The sequence below is a fragment of the Scophthalmus maximus genome, chromosome 14 (assembly GCF_022379125.1).
Source record: "Scophthalmus maximus strain ysfricsl-2021 chromosome 14, ASM2237912v1, whole genome shotgun sequence".
NCBI lineage: Eukaryota > Metazoa > Chordata > Actinopteri > Pleuronectiformes > Scophthalmidae > Scophthalmus > Scophthalmus maximus.
In genome coordinates this window covers 2,394,817-2,412,058 of record NC_061528.1, presented here as the reverse complement: position 1 = coordinate 2,412,058, position 17,242 = coordinate 2,394,817, and the positions used below count along the sequence as shown (strand labels likewise).

At 44.0% G+C, this 17,242-nt stretch overlaps 1 protein-coding gene and 2 long non-coding RNA genes across 7 annotated transcripts; 1 reads left to right on the top strand and 2 right to left on the bottom strand.

Moving 5' to 3' along the window:
• The first annotated feature begins 349 nt into the window (after positions 1-349).
• On the top strand, positions 350-17,206 carry fer1l6 (fer-1 like family member 6). Of its 3 annotated transcripts, none has more exons than XM_035603771.2 (46): positions 350-510; positions 1,776-1,861; positions 2,276-2,387; positions 2,498-2,552; positions 2,940-3,071; positions 3,221-3,283; positions 3,522-3,600; positions 3,694-3,850; positions 4,288-4,474; positions 4,625-4,726; positions 4,834-4,924; positions 5,050-5,167; positions 5,284-5,515; positions 5,597-5,705; positions 5,842-6,073; positions 6,306-6,426; positions 6,665-6,765; positions 7,134-7,236; positions 7,838-7,957; positions 8,041-8,193; positions 8,285-8,456; positions 8,581-8,705; positions 8,805-8,939; positions 9,044-9,193; positions 9,290-9,400; positions 9,479-9,541; positions 9,650-9,748; positions 10,052-10,277; positions 10,769-10,899; positions 10,994-11,116; positions 11,208-11,250; positions 11,981-12,025; positions 12,602-12,699; positions 12,788-12,916; positions 13,028-13,168; positions 13,340-13,467; positions 13,552-13,722; positions 13,898-14,052; positions 14,179-14,321; positions 14,641-14,729; positions 14,824-14,922; positions 15,673-15,793; positions 15,876-15,996; positions 16,099-16,256; positions 16,348-16,448; positions 16,778-17,206. In XM_035603771.2, exons 1-46 carry the CDS (start codon positions 494-496, stop codon positions 16,956-16,958), a joined length of 5,628 nt encoding a protein of 1,875 aa, XP_035459664.1. In that variant the 5' UTR covers positions 350-493; the 3' UTR covers positions 16,959-17,206. The 3 variants fall into 3 exon arrangements, with proteins under 3 accessions (XP_035459664.1, XP_047192999.1, XP_047193000.1); XM_047337043.1 differs by having other exon boundaries at positions 10,766-10,899; XM_047337044.1 differs by lacking the exon at positions 11,981-12,025 and having other exon boundaries at positions 10,766-10,899.
• On the bottom strand, positions 498-16,903 carry LOC118282569. Of its 3 annotated transcripts, none has more exons than XR_004784298.2 (5): positions 16,773-16,903; positions 10,037-10,129; positions 9,260-9,394; positions 4,613-4,748; positions 498-1,797 (listed from the first exon to the last, which is right to left on the bottom strand). It is a non-coding gene; the product is annotated as an uncharacterized LOC118282569 (long non-coding RNA). The 3 variants fall into 3 exon arrangements; XR_004784297.2 differs by having other exon boundaries at positions 4,618-4,748; XR_004784300.2 differs by lacking the exon at positions 9,260-9,394 and having other exon boundaries at positions 4,618-4,748.
• LOC118282570 lies at positions 8,257-9,193 on the bottom strand. The gene is made up of 3 exons (XR_004784301.2): positions 9,034-9,193; positions 8,789-8,942; positions 8,257-8,681 (listed from the first exon to the last, which is right to left on the bottom strand). It is a non-coding gene; the product is annotated as an uncharacterized LOC118282570 (long non-coding RNA).
• Positions 17,207-17,242: the final 36 nt, after the last annotated feature.

Here is a 17,242-nt window from a genome sequence, read left to right as displayed (position 1 = left end):
ATAGGTGAAGCAGAAAGGAATTGATAACATTCTACTGTACCTAACCACAACCACAGACTCACTGGATGATTTGAACAACAACAAATGATTACAAAGAAAAAACAAATCTACTACTAATAATACAATCATCCCTTTTCATTTTACTGCTACTGCCTCTATTATTATTCTTTTTGCAATATCGTCTATGGCTCTCGCTCCTGAACGTAAAAACATGAAAGAAGCTGTAAAATCATCAGAAACAACAAAAGCAGTAAAGTTATAACAGAGAATGAATAGGTGGATAAAAAAAACCTTCACGCAGGTCATCAAAGAGAAACTCAGTGAGGAACTGAGCGTCCGACAGCTTCATCACTCTGAACAAACAGAGCAGCTGCCAATCACCAGGTCTCAGGCTGCTGCCGCTCAGCACTCTGTCTCCACACATCCAACTCTGACTCCGTCTGCGGTGCGACAGTTCACCTGCTCTGCAGCACACTGACCTCTGACTGCAGCCATGGATCCCAAACTGAGGTAGGAGAGTCAACTGGTTCATGTATTCAACTATCTATTTATTGGGATCTTTTGTTTTTTTAAATCCTCTAACCTAAACTAAAGGTCAGACTGTGCTCACACAAAGATTTACCTTCATCCAACGCAACAAGAACTGTGTGTGAGAAACGTTGCCTGGCATTGACATCACTGTATACATGAGCAATCACATTCCAGACGGTTCTCCTCTGTGGTTCTACTCTTTGGTTCTCTGATGGTGAAACGAACAACAGGCGTCACTCTCTTTCTCCAAGAAGATTAAACCCAATAATGAATTAGACGAATCTAGGAACTTTCTGACTTCTTCAAGAAGATTGACGTCGCTCTCCATCTCCAAGAACCTCGTGAAGACTCACCTCCTCTCCTAACACCTCTAAAACCTGACTAATCAATCAATCAATCAAACTTCACTTGCAAAGCACCTTTCATACAGGTGAGTGCAATGAAATACCATGAAAGATTTAAAAAGCTACAAATGGACAAACAAAGATACAAACGATCAAATAATAGAAAGAAATTCAATAACATCTATAAACAAATCAAACACCAGGCTGGAGAGAGAGCCTTTAATCTTCCGTTTAAAGATTTCAACACTCTCAGGTTCCAAACTGTTCCACACCAAATTTGCGTAAATTCACGTTTTTGAATTGTCTTTGGATGTAAAATCTCATCGCACGAAAAATTTGCTTTGTGTTTGCACTAAACGCACCATGATGTGCTGTTTTGGTTTAGGGCTGAAGAAGTCAGAAAGTTCTTCAAGGTGAACGACTTTAATCCTCTCATTATCTACAATATATGACAACAATTATGACAATCATCAATCATATCGTCTAGCGGCAATACTTTCTGTACTTTGAGGACGATTTTACTTTCCTGAGTGACTCATCACTGAACCTGTGAGACACTCGTGACAGTGAAGGCAGCGTCGGAAACCGATGATGGGAAACATGTGAATAAATCTTCCTCAGTGGATGAGAAGGGCAGGCCCCTTTGAACTAGATCTCAAACTAACAACACTAAAGAAACAGAACCGCTGGAGCCGCAGCCGCTCCACAAACATGGAGCGAGACGGGATGATGTTGATGAAGTGTTGTCTTTAGGACAAGGAGCAAGGAGCCTCCGGTCTGTTCCTCAGCAATCGATCAATAGCCGTGCGATTGAAGTCATGTGAAATCAGCTTTGTGCTGCAGAGGAGGTTGAAAATGAGAAAGTTTTCTTCTTACTGTGAAAGTGTCTTTGTCCTGCAGAAAGGCCAAGATGATCTTTGGCCTGAAAGTGAAGAAGAAGAAGAAAGTCAACAAAGACCTGGTCTTGGCAAACAAGGGAGCTGTGGGTAAGGCCTGGAAAACACACACACACACACACACTGACAATCTTGGCTGTATTTGCAGTGTGTACAGTCGAGTAATTATTTGCGTCGTATCACTGTGGGTGAGACGAACCCTTATCAAACAGTCACATGTTGAATTCTGGACTGAGAGTTTATACAGACGCGTCATTACAGGTTATTAAGGTCTTCAGTCACGAGTCAGAACACCGTTCATCACGGGACGTTATTATATTAACTAGTGATGATAAAGGTTTGGTTTTAAGATGATAATCTTCTGCTTCTAAAGGGAGAGAGTTGAATCAGTATAGTGTCAATCTGTTTATCGCTGAACATTCCACAGAGATAATTAATATATTAGTACAGTTTGCTGTTTGTATTATTTGAATCATTGTCTGCTATCTATCTAAATGTGTGCAGACAGTGAGACAGAGATGCCCTCCAAGGCGTCTGCTCCGCTGGAAGAGGAAAACGCTGATGACCAATCAGGAACCTCTGAAGTCAGAACCAGAATAATGGCAAACAACAAGAGGTATGAAATTTGTTTGCACACTATCATTATTATAACTTTAAATATGTACAAATCTCTGTATGACTCTGTTTGATAAGGATGTTGACCCTGATCCTGCAAATCTTACACAGGTCCAAACTGAAAACTTGCGTCCATGACATTGAAAAGAAACCACAGAGCTTCCAGGTAACATAACAGATCACACTGCACACTGTTATGGACAATATCTGGGTGATACAGTATATAACTATTCTCAAGGAAATGTGGAGTAGTAATAATGAGAAAGAGAATAAATAGAAAAGAAAAAACCCCAGAAGAAATTAATTAAACACAACAGAATTGGCTATTTTGATGCATAAAGACTAAAACAGAAAAGACCAAAAAAAATTTGTTTGATTAAATATTTTTTTTTAAAGATTTTTATGGATGAAAAAATGCACAATCTACAGTAACAATGTAATTTAACAAATTTTCCCTTTTTTTGGCCAAATTGGAAGCAAATTTTGCCACAACTTTCTAATGTGGGGAGTGATATATTAGTATATATAAATATATGTTTTGTATATCTCTTAGATCGCCATTAACATCACAGAGGCCAGGCAGCTGGTGGGGGAAAACATCGACCCCAGTGTGGTGATCGAGATCGGCGATGAGAAGAAACAGACGTCAGTCAAAGAAGGAACCAATGCTCCCTTTTACAATGAGGTCGGATTCAATTCACTCAAAAAAAAACACACTTAAAACTCTTAAAATGACTTGACGACTAAACAAACTGTGTCGCTTCACACCTGTGTGAGTTTTCTAACTGCCCCCCCCCCCCCCCCCCCCCCCCCGTCGCACTTTCGTCTTTCTAGTACTTCGTGTTCGACTTCTTTGCCCACAAAGACGTCTTCTTTGACAAAGTTATCAAGCTTACGGTGAGTAAGGAGAGTGGATGACTGGTTCAAAACTGGCTGCCATTAACAAGTTCTCCAAATTATTTGAATCAAACATTTATCTTTGTATTAGCTTGACTTCCGGCATTGTGTGAGTCTGTGTCTTGTCTTACGTCTGTGCTCCCATGGTCAATTTCATTTGATTTTTGGGAAGTTGAGTTTTTACGTTCCCTCTTACTTTCAAGGTTGTGATCTGTCTTTGTTGCTCTTTTCTCTCCAGGTGATGCACTCGAAGATGCTGAGGAGTTTCTGTGTCGGCTCCTTTAAGCTGGATGTGTGGACAGTCTACAAGCAGCCAGGTAAACAACCTGCTGTCGACCGTAACATAGTTTTTTGGGACCACTGACACTAATTGTTTCTAAGAGTTTCGTTTTGGTTCCTTTCTCCCTCAGGCCACCAGTTCGTCAATAAGTGGGCCATGCTGACCAATCCTGGTGACATTAACACCGGGGTCAAGGGTTATGTCAAGTGCGACATCAGCGTCTCGGCGAAGGGGGACGCCATGCAACCCGGTCCAAAAGCCAGCGATGCTGATGAGCAGATAGACAAGTATGATTCCCAAGCTTCTCCCTATATGCAGATGACACCATTTTTTTTTGATAATATTTGACCAATAAACCTTTATTGACCTCCTTTATTTTTTAAATTTTCATGGCCCTTAGTGGATGTGTCTTAAATATTTTGCTGATCCAGTGACCCTTTGCAACCTTTCAACAATTGGGACAAAACTTCCACTGGCATTCAATAACTGAAAAACAATTTACCAGGCACATTCATGCTCCTCAGTAGATACACTCTGTATTTTGTAGAGAATTTGAGCTTTCTATCTTGTTTCATGATCAGACTGGCATAAAGCTTTTGCAGACGTGTGATTAGAGCTTTCTCTCAAGTTGTTTCTGGTTAAACAGGGTCGTTAAAAGGCTTTGTTTATCCGTCTGGACTGGGATGTGATACATTTTGTGTTGTTGCGATGTCCCTCTCCACAGGAACCTGCTGATACCAGAGGGTTTTCCCTCTGAGCGACCCTGGGCTCGTTTCTACGTGAAGGTGTATCGAGCCGAAGGTCTACCTCGGAACAACTCCAGCATCATGGCCAATGTCACCAAGGCCTTCATAGGGGACAACACAGCCCTCGTAGACCCATATGTAGTGGTCAGCTTCTTCAAACAAGTGGTGGGTTGAATATCAACTACTATATGATCAAGTCACAGACAAGAAGTGCTGTCTCTCCAGAGGATGTGTACTTTGGAATTCAGTTATTTCAGGTGATTCTTCAATCACAAATCATAAATCGTCTTCAACTCTCCTCACCTCACCTCTCAGGGTCGCACATCCACCCAGAAGTCCACAGCCGACCCGGTGTGGAACGAGCAGATCGTCTTTACAGAGATGTTCCCTCCTCTGTGTCAGAGAGTGAAGATCCAGGTCTGAAAGTTATTATGTGCATCTGCAAAAAATGTATTTGAATATCTAATGAGATTACACGTAATATAAATGCAGCAGGGTTCTGGCTCCTCTCTCCTCATTCTCAGGTCTGGGATGCAGGAAGTATGAGTGACGTTGCCATAGGAACCCATTACTTTGACCTGAGACGCATCTCCGATGACCAGGATGGTGACAGAGGTGAGGAGAGATGAAGGAAGCGATGGATACAGAGGGAAGAGTTTAGGGAGAAATTGAGGTGGTAGTCGCTTGTTTTCTTTAAATTCTCTCTCTCCATCTTATTCCCTCTTTCTTTCTCTCCCCAGGGTTTTTACCAACTTTTGGTCCTGCTTGGATCAACCTGTACGGATCCGCACGCAACTTCTCACTGGGTGACGACACAGCGGAGCTGAACGAGGGCATCGGAGAGGGAGTGTCATACAGGTGGACGTTGATTGAAGATTGATTTTATGATGACAAACGTGCACTTAGATAGATTCAATGATTTTCAAAATAAATTACTGGCAATAAACGTCTGTCCAACTTGCTTTTTGTGGCAGGGGGCGGGTCTACATGGAGCTGGCAGTGGAGATCCTGTCAGGAGGAGGGACGGGCTCGGAGTCCAAACTCAGCCGCGCGAAGGACGCTAAGGCGGGAAAGGCTGGAGGGAAGGATGGTAAGACGGCCGCAGGAGGAGGAGCCGGAGGAGGAGCAACAGGAGGAGGAGCTGCAGATGATGACAAAGGAAAAGCTGTGGCGGCAGAAGTCCTGCCTGTGGAATCTCCTCCTGTGGTAAGAAAATATCTCCTCTACAAAGTGTTGTAATTAGAGAAGATAATATAAATGAATAAACGCAGAAGTGTCTGTGTCAAGCTGAATGCCAACAACATGGAGAGCTACCTGCTGCTTGGTGCTCTGTTCGAAGCCACCATGATCGACAGGAAGATTGGAGATAGGCCAATCACCTTCGAGTTCTCCGTGGGTGAGTCGCCAAAAAAACCACCGACGTCACCTTTGGTTCAATTCCTAAAACCAAGACATTTGATGATGGTTTCCCTGTTCTGTCGTACTGTTTTGTCCTTATGCGACTGGTGATGCATTTTTGCATCCTGCCTCAGGTAACTACGGTAACACCTTAGAGACCACGGGTCAGCCCCCCGCGAGCACCAGTCCTACAGTTCCTCGGAGGAGAAAAATGCTGGACGTCTCAGACAGCGGCGACGCCGCAGGCTCCTCCCCTCTCAGCTCCTCGCCGTCCTCCCCTCTCCTGCCCAGAGAATATCAGGACATCGCCTTGACCTCCAGGTCGACCACACCCCCGGAGAGGCCGCTCATCATCGAGGGAAACAGGTTTAGTCACCTTGACTGTTGCCATGGAAATAAATCTATATACTTACTGATGTTGAATTTTTCACCTTTTAATATATAGTTATTGCCAGTAGAAGAAAACAGTCACTTCCTTCCAAGAGTCGTATTTTCTATCTTACAGTACAGTAAATCGTTTCGTTTTTTTCCATAAGTGTTCCAGTTCCTTGGGTGTATAACTGTGTGTGTGTATATTGTATGTTTGTTTGTTATTCAGGCACTACATGTATCTGCCACTGGAGAAGCAGAAGCCGTGTATCAACGTCTTGAGTCACTGGGAGAACAGAACGTACCGACTCTACAACTCCAACATGCTGGATAATATAGCTGTTCTGTTTGTATGTACTGTATATACACACACACACACACACCACTGGTCTGATCTGACAAAACCATGCAACTTTACATCTTCACAGTGTGATGCGCCATTTATAAGAACACAGCACCGATCACCTGATGCAGCTTTAATATTGAGAAGTCCGATTTACAAACACAGGAAGAAGCAACAGTAGAAATATCTACCTACCTGATGACTCTGTTTTGTAAATAATGAAAATATTTGTATTCCTTTTTCAGGAGGAGGGTGTGGCCGGTGTGGCCGAGCTACACAAGAAGTCGGATCCTGTGGCGAAGGATGAGCTCAACACCGTTCTGAAAGAATTCTGCATGGATGCCAGGTATTCAGACCATTTCAATTCAAGCCTGATATGACAACAGCAGCAATGGTGGGGGAACTCTGTATTGTTTCTTAATTATGATCAAATGTATAAGACCAGTGATTAAAATTAATATTTAGTACATTGATTAAAATTTAGTTGCAGTTTACAGGTACATAAATGCTTGTGTTTTATTGTGAGAAAGCACTGTTCATTGTGTCATGACTGACTCTAATCGTCAAACGAGCAATGAAATAAGAGCCATGGTCCCTGGCAGAGATTCTGTGGACTAATTTGATAGCACATGTATATATATATATAGAGAGAGAGCTACATCTTACGTGTGTGTGTGTGTGTGTGTGTGTGTGTGCGCGTGTTATTTTCAACAGGAGTTTCATATCAGCAGCTGAGGCCAAGTTGAAGGCAGAATTAAAGTCCAGTAACCTGACACAGCTGGACAAGAAACGCCTCACCATGTGTAAACAAGAGCTGGTGGGACAATCTGACACACACACTGAAAACTTTCCATTAAATCAAATTACTGAAGTAAAACTACAAAACATGCTACAGCAGTTCTTTGAGTGGGTTAGCATTTACTTTTACAAAAGCTGCAAGAACCATTATCCTAAGCTTAGCTTATCTTTGGTAGGAGGAAAAAGCAGCAAAAGTTCTGATGATGTTGTTTTTTTCTTTGTCCAGTTTTGAAAAATAAGTGTCTTGATTCATATGATTCAAATTGTGTATGATTCATATGAAGCCTTACTGATCAGCTTGGGCCATGGTGGAGCAAAAAGTCAGGGGCCAAATTATGTTTACCAAGAGGAAACAAAGGTTAATTTTTTGTCTTGTTTTGCAGTGAATTTGATAAATCTGTTCTTCATTTAGACTGAATCATCTGTGGGTCAATTTTTAGCAGCAAATGTGGGATGATTTACAGAAAGAATTCCATACGTAGAACCTTTAATCACCACTAGAGGGCAGATATGGTTAGTTTTTTTTCTACTTGCACCAAAGATGTGTGGGAATCATGCATTACATCAGTGTGTGTGTGTGTGTGTGTGTGTGTGTGCGCGCGCGTGCGTGTGCGTTGCAGGAGAGTATGGTCGGAGAGGCCCAGGCCTTGGGAGAGAGGAGGAGGAAAGCCGGAGGTCTGAAAGAGATTCTGAAGGAGGCAACGAAACTCACACAGAGACTTCGCTTTCTTGTGGAGGAGGTAACGGAACTCATCCTCTGTGTGTGTGTCTGAGACATTGCCGTTTTCTTTCTATTCAACTCTTCTTCTCCGCTCACACACAGCCTCAGCACACGGTGCCGGATGTGTTCGTGTGGCTGCTGAGCAACAACAAGCGCGTCGCGTATGCTCGGGTCCGAGCCAGAGACGTGCTGTTCTCCTGCAGCCCGGAGGCCCGAGGAGTTTACTGTGGCAAGATAATAACACTGTTTCTCAAGGTGAACACACACACACGCGACTTCAAAACAGAATTATTTTTCATTATAGGAAGGCCGAAAAAACTGGTGTGTGTGTGTGTGTGTGTCGCAGCCTCCAGGGAAGCGTGTTGCAGGCTTCTCAGTCCAAGCGAAGGTGGACGTGCATCTGTGGTTGGGAACCTGCTCGGACTCCGGTCACATGCTGGATGACCTGCCCGCCGGTTTCAGTCCGGCCACAGGGGGCGCTGATGGCGGCAGCCCTCAGACTCACCTGCTCTGCACAGGTGAGGGAACTGACGGCTTCGATCCCCTGTCTCTTTGGTTCCTTTTGCCGTTTTGGTTTCAGAAAAAAGTTTCCTTGAAACTCGCCTCAGACTTCAGCTGTGTTTGGTGTCTGTGTGTCTCCAGAGCAGCACAAGTTCCAGTTGAGGTGTCACATGTATCAGGCTCGTGGCCTGATCGCCGGCGACACCTCCGGCCTGTCTGATCCTTTCGCTCGCGTCACCTTCCTGTCGCACAGCCAAACCACCAACGTAAGTTGAGTCAAAAATTTCCAAAAAGTACAGACAATACTGATTACCATTACTGATCGTCGGCCTAGCTGAGTGTACATCACCCTTTGCTGTTGTCAGATTATCAGTCAGACTCTCAGCCCCACGTGGAATCACTGTTTGCCGATGGGCATCCTGCTGGTGAGCGGAGATCTGCAGTACGTCCAGCAGGAGCCGCCGCGCGTCATCATCGAGGTGTACGACGACGATGCGCTGGTACTGCCATGAAGATAGTTTGATATATATATTAATCAATAATTAGTTTAAAGACTCTTTTTAACACATGACCGCCCTTCTTATCTGATCTCACCCATGTGCAGGGTAAGGCAGAGTATCTGGGAGCCACAGTGGCAGTGCCTGAGGTCCGGTTGTCCTCTGAACCGTACGCACCTCCGACCCTGCGGTACAGCCCGCTCCACTGCGGCAGCCAGCCCGGAGGAGACCTGCTGGCAGCTTTTGAACTGCTGCAGGTCGGTTTCATTCAGTTTTCTCTCATGACGACGCAGGATGAAAGGGTACAAAGTAGAGTGACGTACTGATAATGAAGAGACATCGCTGTGTCGTAGATCCCAGAGTCTGGACAGGAAAGTCTGCCGCCGTTGGAGGAGGAGGAGGGAGGAGGCATCTACAGGGTTCCTGCCAACATCAGGCCCGTTCTCAGCACCTACAGGCTGGAGGTGCGACCCTGGAGGTGAATGGGTGACTTGCGTATAACATAAGTTAGTCTATATTTCTTCTATTTTTCTCTCCACCAGGTTTTGTTCTGGGGTCTGAGGGAGCTGAAAAAGGTTCAGCTACTGTCTGTCGATCGGCCACAGGTACAGAAACACAAACACGTCATGTGATTTCAGGGCTCTGCTTCCTCGAAGAACCTCGACCACTATCAACAACAAGCTAGACGATTAACTCTGCCTCTCGCTCTCTAGGTCTTTATAGAGTGTGCGGGAAAAACGTTGCGTTCCTCCGTCATTCAGAAGTACAAGTCCAACCCAAACTTCACCACGCTGGTTGATGCCATAGAACTGGTAAGACCGATACAGAGTTTATAACATGTGATATCATGAACTGTAGCAGAACATCCTGCATACAGGAAATATAGCAGGAAACTGAAAACAGTCGTATGTACTATGTTGGCAAAAGGATGTGGAAACCTCAGAACTAATACCCATGGTTTTGGAATGAGATGTTCGGCAATTACATGTAGGTGTAATGTTCAAGTGTCGACATCCATGGTGTCCCTGGAGTTTGGGCCGTGCAAGGTCAATGGATTTAAAGGATAAATTTTGATAACCCTAAAAAAAAAATTGACTTACTTTATTGTTGTGCAGGAGTTGCCGGAGAACGAAAACCTCCTTCCTCCGCTGAGTATCACTGTTGTCGATTGGCGGGCCTTCGGACGCAGCACGCTGGTTGGAAACCACATCATCAACAACCTCAAGTCCTTTACATACATTCCACCGCCGGCCGGGCCTGCTCCCGCTCAGACTCACAAACCGGCCAAGGTCGTACACACCCCTGGACCTGCCCTGACACCAGAGCCACAACGCGCTGAAGGTAATGACACTCTGCGTGTGTGTACGATTTCCTGTGGTACTGCTCCGTTTCGTCCTATCCGTAAGCTTTCAGAGTGCGGACAAGAGGCTCAGTTCGTCTACGTATCTAAGGTTGAGCATAGTCCTATGGTGCATTTGGACAAAACGCGACTCAAATTTTTCGCGAGATGAGATTACATACAAAGTCAATGCGAAGGTGCAAATACACTCATCACTCCCGCCAGGCGACGCAAAAGCCATGACGTGAATAATGTAAAAATCGTGTCATTCGCTTCACCCACTCAAGTTGAAATATTTGAACTTGAGCAAAAGATTTGTTTGACGTGATTTTGCGAAAGCCAGTTGGCATTGATATTCTGCTGACATGACTGATGTCCGCTTCTAAATATTTTGCGGGTTGTGTTTTCTGTTATATAAGTATCGCGACATGAACATTTTTGACCTGAAGGCATCATTAGGCTTGTCCCACAGTCTTTGTCTCTTGTCCAGCAGGACAGTCGCAGTTTGCAGGAGAGACCAGTTCCACTGTAGCTCTGACAAATCAAGACTTACTCATCACTGTGGAGGAAGAAGCCCCGCCCCCAGCCCCGCCCACCCCTAAGAAAGAACACAGGAAGAAAAGGGTGAAAGTTACTGCGTTTAAAAAATGGAACATAAATGGTGCCGCCTTTGGATATCGCTCATATCACTGTCTTGTTTTGTTGGTTTTCAATCCAGGACGGCAGCACAAAGAGCACACACGGTCGTTCCACCAAGCGGAGGAGGCGGACTATCGCTGACGAATCGGCAGAGAGCGTCATCGACTGGTGGTCCAAGTATTACGCGTCTGTAGAGAAAGAGGTATCTCTGATTGATGAGGATTTATTATTGTTAAAAACTTTTTGGAATGGAACAGAAGATGTGATCATGTGTACGCCTGTGTGTGTTCCAGGCCAAACAGGACGACTCGGTTTTCCCCAAAGGCTTTGAAAAAGGTAATAACTGTCCAGATTAGACGACTGTACCGTACTTCATACTGGGATGTGATTGACGTTGTCATAGCGTTGTCCTAACACATTATAATATGGGCTTCAATTGTTCAATTTTCACCGTAGTTTTAGCTCTTTAGCTTCTTCTGGGTGGACACCCTTTTTATATTTTTTGGAATCCTTATTGAAACAGAATATCTGTACCTTACTAGGATGTTTTTTTCTCTCAGCACACCAGAGAGGAACTTGAGCAGCCTAAGTGTCAAATTTGCACGCTCATAGTCTGTCCACATTAAGGCTAAAATTGAAAATGCATTTTGTTGTTTTCTTGCGGCGAATAACTGCATATACAAGAAAGTAAAGCCTTCCTGCCAGCTGTGTGAATAAATTATTTTCAGCAGGTGAAAATAATCATAAGGTGTGGAGTAAGAGAGACATGATCTTTTCCGACTTCTGCTTGAGGCCCGAGGCTACATTAGCCGCCGCTAGCAGAACACATCCAAATCTCTGACCGATCTATCAGCAGTCACTTGGTACTCTGGGTAATGTAGGCGTGAGGTTTTGACGTAGAATGTGTGTAATGCAAAATTTGATATTGCTGGCTCTGCAGTTAGAATGTATGTAAAATAACCAGACCCCGACCCTGAAATGTGAATTTAAATCTACAAGACAAATGTGAGGATGTTACTCATCACTCTGCCCTCTACCCATACGCACACATTGTTGTGTATTGCAGCTCGGCAGTACCACAGCTTACTCGGCGATGGCATAGAATCTTTAGGTAAGGACAACCACTAAAAAAGTTGTATAATGAAGGGCAACTAAGCAAATTTAAGTTCCCATCAGCCCCTATTGACTTTTTTAAATCTTCCTTGGAGGAAATCTTCTGCTTGGTCTGACTGAATCTTACTGGTTTCTGTGGTACAACCCTGTGGATAGATGTGGACAGCTCTGTTTTTTTTGGCTACACTGGACGTTCTGTGCTGTCACTGCATGATCTGCCCCACAGTTACCACCTTTACCCTCCAGCTTACGCTTTTGTAAAAACTATTTGCAGTATACCAGTTGTGGTGGTCACTTTAACTAAGGATGTCACTCTGAAGGGATCAGTACCTTCTTCTTTAACGTTGAGGTGGGCATCATTCAAAGGATTGCTGACAAATTCTCTCAAGACTATTTTCAATCCTTTTCTTCTGGTGGAGATGGAAGTTTCTGCGTGACTTTGGATAATGATGCTTGAATCTAGTTCGTTCCTGCTGTTGACCACGGCGCAATGCCTTCCAATTCCCTTCACATCCATGCCTCGATGCTGTGGGTCAGCGTTTCCACTGACAATATGGCTTTTTTGCTCCATCAGTCGGAACCCACTCGGATGGAGACAAGAAGAAAAAGCATAAAGGGAAAGGAACCCTTGGGCCGAATGTTAGCCTACCTACCAAATTAGCCACACTCAAGGTACTTAAGGTTCACAAACACTGCCAGTCCAACAAGATCACAACAGAAACTGACTTATTGATATATCCTGCGTATCGCCTCCTTGCAGCTGTACAACAAGGAGCTGGAGGCAGAGTTTGGGCCATTTGACGATTGGGTAAACACATATGAGCTGTTCAGAGGCAAAGCCAATGAGGAGGAAGGGGTGAATGAAGAGAGGTTCATTGGCAAATTTAAGGTGAGACAATTATGTTCATTGTCCTCAATGGGTGCTACTGTACCTCCGGAACCACTGACAGCATCTTATACCGTTGATCTATTCCACTTCGTGCTCAATGCTTCTCTGCAGGGAAAATTCTGCCTTTACAAGCTGCCTGAGGACGCGGACGATGACTGGGATGAAGTCCCGGACACGGGGGAATTCAGTGTCAGTAGAGGAATCCCTCGCAATGGCCCCACGCAAGTCCTCGTACGGGTTTACATAGTCTCTGTGAGTCCTACTCTGTGCCGAAACTTTTTACCTTATTGCATTGGCTTTGTGTGAAGTCGCCTGGAGGGGAACATTTTTCTTCACTTTCAATCCTAACATCACTTCGGCGTATTCAAATATTTTCAGTGTGATTAAAAAATTACTTTCTTAGATGTTCTCTCTTGCCCCCAGGCCTCTAATTTGCACCCATCCGACCCAGATGGGAAAGCGGACCCGTACATTGTTGTTCGCCTTGGCAAAAATGAAATCAAAGACAGAGACAACTACATCCCTAAACAACTCAACCCTGTGTTTGGAAGGTCGGTACTCATTCTGTTGGCTGAACAGCTGAGCCCGGTGTTCCTCACACACAACACTGCTCACTCCGCTTCTCCGTCTTCCAGATCTTTTGCGATGCAGGCAACATTTCCTCAGGATTCTCTGCTGTCAGTGCTGATCTATGACTATGACTTGGTGGGAGGGGACGACCTGATCGGAGAGACCCGCATTGACCTGGAGAACCGATTCTTCAGCAGGCACAGGGCCACCTGTGGACTCCCCGCCGAGTACAGTCTGTACGTGCTGTCGTCTGCCTTCCTTCTCAGATCATTTTCCCATTTTAGCTCCTGTCGACATCTTCTTGGCCTCCTCTTGTTTGGTGAACACTTGCCATTTCATCTGAAAAAAAGGATGTCAGCTTTTTTTGAAACCTCTACAATACCTGTTCGTCCCCTCTTCTTTGTCTATCAGTGACGGATATAATACCTGGAGAGACTGTCTGCCGCCGTCAGAGCTGTTGTCTAAGCTGTGCAGAGAAAACGGAGTGGACGGTCCTCACTTCAGACCAGGACGCATAACTGTGGCGGACAAAGTCTTCACTGGCAAAACGCTCTTCATGAATGAAGGTAAACACAGAAGCAGGTTGTCTAGTCGTCTGCAGTCTTCCAGCTTGTAATGGGGAATGTTAGTTTTATTATTTTGTAGTGTGCGTTACATTATTGATAATGACAATGAGGTGACACATGTTCAAGACCAGCCAGAGGAATCCTACGAGCACTTGTCTCTGAAGATCCTGCACCGCTGGGCGGAGATTCCAGCTGTGGGATGCAAGCTGGTCCCAGAACACATTGAGACCAGAACTCTGTTCAACAAGGCCCGGCCCGGCATGGACCAGGTAGGATATAACCACGACTAACCGAGTATAAGGCTCGCTGCATGGAACGTGTAATAAAATCAAATGTTTCATTATGATGTTTTTTATCAGGCTAAAAAGTGTTTTAAACGTTAGTTTAGCCTTCACTTTTCCAAAAGCAGCGATATATGACTTTCAGCCCCAAATCCTTCAGTATATTAACGTTCAAAATGTATTTTGTGCATTAACTGCCACCAAAGAGATATTTTTTCTTCAATTACAGTAGTTTAGTAACCTATTCAAAAAATTATAATAATTTTGTTTTCCTGAAGGCGAACACTTAAGGTGTGTGTGTGTGTAGGGTCAGGTACAGATGTGGATCGACATGTTTCCCATGGACTTACCTCATCCTGGACACCCAGTGGACATTTCACCTCGAAAACCAAAAGGGTGAGAACTGCCTCTCTCGATAAAATAATATATATATATATTTTTCAAAAAGGGGTTGATTAACAGCCAAATGTGTGTGTGTGTGTGTGTTCAGGTACGAGCTGCGAATCATCATCTGGGACACGGAAGATGTGATTCTGGAGGACAGCAACTTCCTGACCGGTCAACAGTCCAGTGACATATACGTCAAGGGGTAACAACCAGCCTCCTCTTAAATAACAATATATATATTTTTTTATTTTTCAAACTCATCGTTGTTTTTTGGTTTGTTAATTAAAATAAATTAACATTTGGTCGCTCTGGTTATTACTGCATTTTTATGATAAAATAATTCTTAAGAGACAATTTTTTTACGATAAATGCAAAGGTTTCCTGTGAGTATGTTTACATACATGAGTAGAAGTCATTTAGTGATATTTATTGGTTGTTTTTTAAAAGTAATGATGTGGTATGAAAATATACAACGCTAGAGCTACAAAAGTTAATCGATTAGTAAACGACCACTAAATGAATAATTAATACTATAACTATTTTGATAATTGATTAATCGTTTTTTGTGAATTAGAAAAGTCAAAATTATCCGATTTCAGCTCCTTATATTTGAATATTTTCTGGTTTCTTTGCTCCTCTGTGACAGTAAACAGAATATCTTTGGTGTGTGGACAAAACAAAACATCATCTTGGGGTTTTGAGGAACACAATCAACATTTTATGGACCAAACAACTTATCGATTAATTGAGAAAATAATTTACAGATTCATCTATAATGAAAATAATCCTTAGTTGCAGCTGTATACAAGAAGATAAAACAACAAAGAACACCCATAACAGAAAGTTATGGGTTTAATCGGCTGTCTCTATACTACATGGATAAGAATTATATCCATGTAGTATATGTGTAATATATATCCTCTTAATAAACAACGCTCTCTGTTGTCTGTAGCTGGTTGAAAGGTTTAGAGGACGACCGACAGGAGACAGACGTCCACCACAACTCTCTGACCGGAGAAGGAAACTTCAACTGGCGCTTCGTCTTCCCATTCAGCTACCTGCCCGCTGAGAAGGTACCGACCGATACGTGTAGCTTCATATATATACGAGGGAAATTCCAACATACCTGTTTGTGCTAACGTCTCTCTCTCACAGGTCTTGGTGGTGAGTAAGCGAGAAAGCATTTTCTCTCTGGATAAAACGGAGCAGAAGCTTCCCGCCATCCTTATCCTGCAGGTCTGGGACTTCGAGACGCTCTCGTCCGACGACTTCCTAGGTGTGTGTGTAAACCACACTTTGCTGCTTCCCCGTGTATCTGTGTTTCTCTGTTTGAATATTTGACCGATAAAAGTTTGTGCGTGTGTGTTTGCGTGTGAAGGCACTGTGGAGTTGGACCTCCACGGTTTCCCTCGGGGGGCAAAGACGGCCAAGTCGTGTAAGGCGGACATGTTGACGGACGGCACGGAGAGAATCTCCATCTTCCAGCAGAAGAGGGCGAGAGGCTGGTGGCCCTTCAGCAAATCTGGAGAGCTGACGGTAAACACACGCACACACTGAACATATCAGGTGACACGGCTGCTAAGACTTTGACTGACAGGTGATACCGTGTCTGCTCTGCGTCCATCAGGGGAAAGTGGAGGCGGAGTTCCATCTCGTGACGGCAGAGGAGTCGGAGAAAAATCCTGTTGGCCGAGCTCGCAAGGAGCCGGAGCCGCTTCCGAAACCAAAGTAAGAGAAGCCAAACGAGGATTCTGTTTGGCTTCTGATTAGTCATTTCTTCGAAAACCCCCAATTGAGTTTCGTTTTAGTCTGGAAACTATGTTCTCTTCCTGATTGGTCATATGCATTTTCAAGTGTGTTTTTATGGATTAATATTATTTCGGATAAGAAATTGAAATGCTCGTCTGGACAGATTGTTTTTGTTTTAAAATGAAAACCTATTAATGTGGACGTAGCCTTGTGGTGCGTTCAGACCAAACGCAATGCAAATTTTTGCATTTTTGCATGAGCTGTTAAAAAACACAACCAATGATTCTGTGTCTCTTTGCTCACCCCAGCCGTCCGGACACCTCCTTCTCGTGGTTCGTCAATCCCTTCAAGTGTTTCTTCCACCTGATTTGGCGAAACTACAAGAAGTACATCATCATCGCCCTGGTGCTGCTCATCATCGCGCTCTTCCTCGCCCTGCTGTTCTACACACTGCCGGCGGCCATCTCTCAGAAGATCGTCAACGGATGAAACACACAAACTATAATCATCACACTGTAGAACTTTATACAGGTTCAGAATTATGTTGAACTTTAAGATGATGTAAACATTTACTGAAAAACATTTGCTAAAAAAAATCTGAGAGTTTAAAAAAAAAATCACTTGCACACTGAAGCTGCTGCCCCCGTGACCCGACCCCAGATAAGTGGTTGAAGATGATGATGATGATTACTTGCACATTATAAGTTTTCGTCTTTTAATAAAAAATTCAGGAGTCAGGGGTCGTAACCTGTAACTTTTAAAGAAGAGTTCAC

Excerpts from the sequence above, each read along its gene's own strand:
- fer1l6 (XM_047337043.1), top strand. Across the intron at positions 7,237-7,837 it reads CCATGTGTAAACAAGAGCTG|GAGAGTATGGTCGGAGAGGC; the intron begins GTGGGACAATCT and ends TGTGCGTTGCAG. Across the intron at positions 13,723-13,897 it reads CTCCCCGCCGAGTACAGTCT|TGACGGATATAATACCTGGA; the intron begins GTACGTGCTGTC and ends TTTGTCTATCAG.